Source organism: Alnus glutinosa, chromosome 3 (genome assembly GCF_958979055.1).
Source record: "Alnus glutinosa chromosome 3, dhAlnGlut1.1, whole genome shotgun sequence".
Lineage (NCBI taxonomy): Eukaryota > Viridiplantae > Streptophyta > Magnoliopsida > Fagales > Betulaceae > Alnus > Alnus glutinosa.
In genome coordinates this window covers 6,312,388-6,318,387 of record NC_084888.1, presented here as the reverse complement: position 1 = coordinate 6,318,387, position 6,000 = coordinate 6,312,388, and the positions used below count along the sequence as shown (strand labels likewise).

Genomic DNA, 6,000 nt, shown 5'->3' with positions numbered 1-6,000 from the left:
CTATGCCTATGAGTGTGCCAATAGATGGATACACAGGGCTCTTTATATAGGTAGGCTAGGGACCCTCGTTATTAATTAAATGGCTGATTATTCTTCTCCCATCAAGAAGAATAAATCAGAAAATTAATATAAAAAACCGTTTTAAACCGTTATGATTTCATATAACTTAATGTGGAATAAATCATATTTAATCTTTATATTAAATAATTACCGTTATGATAATTATTTAAAATTCCAACCGTTACAAATTAAATAATTACCGTTATGATAATTATTTAAATTCCAACCGTTACAAATTAAATAATTACCGTTATGATAATTATTTAAATTCCAACCGATACAATGAATTAAATGTGTCTAAGGGACACATATGTAATTTCTTACACAATGTACTACAACTCTATACAAACTCCCGTATTAGTTTACATTTTATAGAAAATGATTGCTAAGAGCCTACATGGGTAGCGGATGGGCATGGTAAGTGTCACGCGAATTGTTATATCGATTTGTAAGCATGATAAGTGTCATGTGGATTACCACGTGCATTTTGTTCAAGCTTGATGAAGAACGAAGAACAAAGAAACGAATGAATTTTCTGCAATACAAAGTATTCTAACAAAAATTTAGAGAGTTCTTCTGGCCTATGCCTATGAGTGTGCCAATAGATGGATACACATGGCTCTTTATATAGGTAGGCTAGGGACCCTCGTTATTAATTAAATGGCTGATTATTCTTCTCCCATCAAGAAGAATAAATCAAAAAATTAATATAAAAAACCGTTTTAAACCGTTATGATTTCATATAACTTAATGTGGAATAAATCATATTTGATCTTTATATTAAATAATTACCGTTATGATAATTATTTAAAATTCCAACCGTTACAAATTAAATAATTACCGTTATGATAATTATTTAAATTCCAACCGTTACAAATTAAATAATTACCGTTATGATAATTATTTAAATTCCAACCGATACAATGAATTAAATGTGTCTAAGGGACACATATGTAATTTCTTACACAATGTACTACAACTCTATACAAACTCCCGTATTAGTTTACATTTTATAGAAAATGATTGCTAAGAGCCTACATGGGTAGCGGATGGGCATGGTAAGTGTCACGCGAATTGTTATATCGATTTGTAAGCATGATAAGTGTCATGTGGATTACCACGTTCATTTTGTTCAAGCTCGATGAAGAACAAAGAACAAAGAAACAAATGAATTTTCTGCAATACAAAGTATTCTAACAAAAATTTAGAGAGTTCTTCTGGCCTATGCCTATGAGTGTGCCAATAGATGGATACACATGACTCTTTATATAGGTAGGCTAGGGACCCTCGTTATTAATTAAATGGCTGATTATTCTTCTCCCATCAAGAAGAATAAATCAAAAAATTAATATAAAAAACCGTTTTAAACCGTTATGATTTCATATAACTTAATGTGGAATAAATCATATTTAATCTTTATATTAAATAATTACCGGTATGATAATTATTTAAAATTCCAACCGTTACAAATTAAATAATTACCGTTATGATAATTATTTAAATTCCAACCGTTACAAATTAAATAATTACCGTTATGATAATTATTTAAATTTCAACCGATACAATGAATTAAATGTGTCTAAGGGACACATATGTAATTTCTTACACAATGTACTACAACTCTATACAAACTCCCGTATCAGTTTACATTTTATAGAAAATGATTGCTAAGAGCTTACATGGGTAGCGGATGGGCATGGTAAGTGTCACACGAACTGTTATATCGATTTGTAAGCATGGTAAGTGTCATGTGGATTACCACGTGCGTACCGACCTATATTTTAGTGACTGACGTGGTAAGTATCACGTAGACAGTTTATAGTAAAAATTGTAATTACTCTCTCTCTCTCTCTCTCTCTCTCTCTCTCTCTCTCTCTCTCTCTCTCTCTCTCTCTCTCTCTCTCTCTCTCTCTCTCTCTCTCTCTCTCTCTCTCTCTCTCTCTCTCTCTCTCTCTCTCTCTCTCTCGTAAGTTTACAATTAAAATCAAGATATTTAGTTTAGGACAAAAGGATAATTATTTATATTTAAACGAATCATGAAGAAAAATAAGGAATAGCCTGATAACGACTTAGAGTTTGTTTGGCATTGCAATTTTGGAAGCTAAAAGTGTAATTTTAAACAAAATTACGAAAAGTTTATCCTTTGAGAATCATTTTAAAAAAATTGTAGTTTGAAAACGTAAAAAATATGCGCCTTAAAATTCCAAGCAAGTGGATACATTTTAAAAAACATATAATTTTAAAGCTAAATTGCAATTTCAAAGGTCAAATTGTAATTTTGTAAAAAATGATTAACTTTGTTTTAAAAATTGCATTATTAGACACTTAATTATATTTTTAAAAATTACATTATTAAATTATATATTTTAAAATTACTATTTTTTAAATAGCACATTATAAAACCAAAATATCTAATCTACCAAACACTTAGCGGCTGAGATTTAACTCGTTATTATTAATCATATTGATTGCGATAAGATATTTTTATTGTTTATTTAAAAAGAAGTTCTGAAAATAAAATGGGAGGATGATATTGAGGAGAAAAGTCTTCCAATTCTAAATCTACGACAACCATCAAATATCTTGTGTACTGTAGAGAAGTTGACCCCAAAGATGCGGACACCGTCGTCGTTGTCGACCCCGTCACAAACGGCACCCTTTCATTGTCGTCTATACACTAAACCCCACTTTAAAGGTTAGGGTTAGCTCTTAGGGATGAAATGCCGATACGAATGCGGTTCTTAGTAATATTTGTTTTCGTATCTGTATAATATAGTTGTCACTTTTAGGTATCTGCATCCGTATTCGTGTTGTTATTGCGATAATTAAATGCAGTTATTATCCTCTATCCGTATATGAAATAATAAACGTTTTGAATTATAGCTAAATCTTTATGAAAAATTAAATAATGTGATTATTATTATATACAAGCTTAAATAAAATAATATTTCACTTATTACATAATTCATAATTATCAATCATGGACGATTATTGTTTTATAGAATAATTAAGATTTGAATTACCAAAAATAAATAAATATAATGGGATATAACTTTAAAGTAATAATAAATTTTGATAATAACATCTGTATCCAAATCTATATATGCTAATATCATATGCGAACGGTTATTATTCACCCGCGTTTCCACGTCTAGTCAACGTACACGTAAACTACGTCCGCGTAAAACGCAATTCTCGCAAGCGCACGCCTTTGAGAAAATCAACAGGCTGTTGTAGCCAATCAGAGCGAAAACGCGTGGACACCACATCTGGCTCTTCTCCGACGCGCACCTTCATTACATTAACGAGGACAAACCCAAGCTGGCCTGTGAGACTCCAGCTCCGCCTTTTCGCTCAATCCCCAATGGAGTTTCCGTACAGAAATTTCGTTTTCGTTGTCCTCCTACTCTCTCTGTGTACCCTCTCAGCTCTCTCTTACACTCTCTTCTCTCCCATAGATAACTATCTCATCGACTGCGGGTCCACTGTGGACTCTATCGTGGACAATCGCCGATTCGTTTCCGACTCGTCCCGGTTTGACTCATACTCACTCACCTCGACTCGCTCTGTTTTGCTCAGAAACGAGGACTGTTTTGATGTTTCTCCCCAAATTTACCAAACAGCTAGGGTTTTCACCGGGCCGTCAAGGTACGAGTTCGAGATCAGGGACAAAGGGACCCACATGGTACGCCTCCATTTTCATAAGCTCAATTCTTCGAAATTCGATTTTGGGAATGCTCAATTTCATGTTTTGGTTAATGGGTTTGTGGTTCTGAGCGATTTTTTTGGTGGGTGTGTAGAAAGCCCTAGGGTTAAGGAGTACCTGATCTGGGTTGAGACTGAGAAGCTTGTAATCACGTTTGTGCCTTCTAGAAAGTATAAATTTGCGTTTGTGAATGCACTTGAAGTGATTTCTGCTCCAAAAGATTTGATCTTAGATACGGTACGATATGTGAATTCTGAAAAAAATGAGAAATCTGATGGGTTGGTTAAGCAAGCGCTTGAAGTTGTGTATAGGGTCACTGTGGGAGGGCCTAAAGTGACCCCTTTTAACGGAACTTTGTGGAGGACTTGGGTTCCTGATGATGAATTTTTGAAATCGAGTTTTGGGTCGAAAAGGCTGTATTTCAGCGGTCGTATTCGGTATCAGAAGGGAGGGGCGAGCCGTGAGGTTGCTCCTGATAATGTCTATAATTCAGCCCGAGTGATTAGTAGTAGGAATGCTTCAATTCCTAATGTCAATATTACATGGGTGTTTCCCGTGGTGGGAGGGTTTAAGTATCTTGTTCGGTTGCATTTTTGTGATATTGCTAGTATTTCGATCGGTTTGCTGTTTTTCAATGTGTATGTTAATGGCCATTTGGCGATTAAAAATTTGGATTTGTCAGATGTTACGAATTATGTATTGGCTTCTCCTTACTATGCGGACTTTATGGTTGATGGAGATGGTTCAGGGGCTTTGAGTGTTAGTGTAGGGCCTTCGAATAACAGCTATCCATATGCAATTGATGGTATTCTGAATGCAGTTGAGATTATGAAGTTGAATAATTCCATGGGTAGTCTTGCTGGTAAGGTGCCTGCAGAGTTCATTATGAAGAGTTGGCCCAGGGGAAATATGGGTGTTTTGGTTCCTTTGGTTGCTGCTGTTTGTTTGCTGGTAATTCTATCTATGGTCTTGCGTAGGAGGATGACTGGGTTAAAGGACTCTGTCACGTGGTCAAAATTACCTCTGGATGTTTCGGATGCTAATGTCAAGCAGGGCTACCCACAGCTGTAAGGTAGTTCGCCTTGCCTCGAAAGGATGTGAAGGCATTTATGTAACATATAACATGCGCATGTTGTAGAAAGTTAGTAGCTTCAAGGATAGTAGAGTTCTCTGCTTTATTTTCTGTGACAGAAAATAAGTTTGAATTTGAAGTCTCTATAAAGAGCTTCATGTAATTGGTGTGTATTGTATTGTTATTTTGTAACTTGTGTTGGTAGTATATAGTCTAAGCATACGGTTTATTGGCTTTCTCTGTTGCTGTTATGTTCCATGTTTGAATTTGAAGTCTGTAAAGAGCTTCATGTAATTGGTGTGTATTGTATTGTTATTTTGTAACTTGTATTGGTGGTATATAGTCTAAGCATATGTTTATTGGCTTTCTCTGTTGCCGTTATGTTCCTTGTGCTTCTTTTGTGTGAGCTAGGGTTTTTCTAAATTGAAAGATGGATACCCTAAATTGACACTTTTTAAAGTTTGGGTATTTTTTTTCAAAAGTAATGAAAGATCATGGGTTATAAGTGAAGTTTTTCCAATATCTAATCTTCCATCATGTCTTGTTGCCTAAGAGGCCTAACAACCATTCAGTATGCCTGTAGTGATGTAATAATGCCATACTTATCCATTCTGAATGCTCCAACTTCCTTGGATTTTCTAATTCTGTTTGTGGTATGCTGGAGCCAAATTGTTCTATTTAATTGTTACAAGGGTGCTTCCAATTACTTGAGCATGTTGATATGAAGATAGAGAAGAGCGCTTTCCTTAGTTGAATGAATGCTTGTCTTTGGAATCTCTCATGCAAGGTTTTAGATTTCGGTTACCTTGTTTTTCTAAGTAATCTTCTGATTAGTTGTGAGAACTAGTTTTAATTTTCAGAAAACCATTAGTCCCTCAAACTCTGCCGTGTTCCTCAGTTTTGTGCACTTTTACTGTGTATTGGACCTGCAGTGCTTTTGAACTTCTTAAGGTTTACTTTTGAGCTGTCCTTTTTACACTTAACTGAAAGGCATCCGATCAGCTGGGTGTTAGGAAGTCAGCAACTATGTCATGCTAGGTCCGCTAAAGCTATTATTACCTAGTTTAAAGGGAAAAAGTACAAAGAAGTGATTCATTTTCTTCTTTTATCTTCTCACTTTTGAAAATCATCATTGGTTCTGTAAGGTCTATGTGAGTCTCTC

The 6,000-nt window shown here is 34.8% G+C and overlaps 1 protein-coding gene across 1 annotated transcript; it reads left to right on the top strand.

Annotated features, from left to right (window-relative positions):
• The first annotated feature begins 3,291 nt into the window (after positions 1 to 3,291).
• LOC133862914 (probable receptor-like protein kinase At5g24010) lies at positions 3,292 to 5,206 on the top strand. The gene has a single exon (XM_062298835.1). The coding sequence runs from the start codon at positions 3,425 to 3,427 to the stop codon at positions 4,835 to 4,837; it is 1,413 nt and encodes a 470-aa protein (XP_062154819.1). The 5' UTR covers positions 3,292 to 3,424; the 3' UTR covers positions 4,838 to 5,206.
• The last annotated feature ends 794 nt before the right edge of the window (positions 5,207 to 6,000 follow it).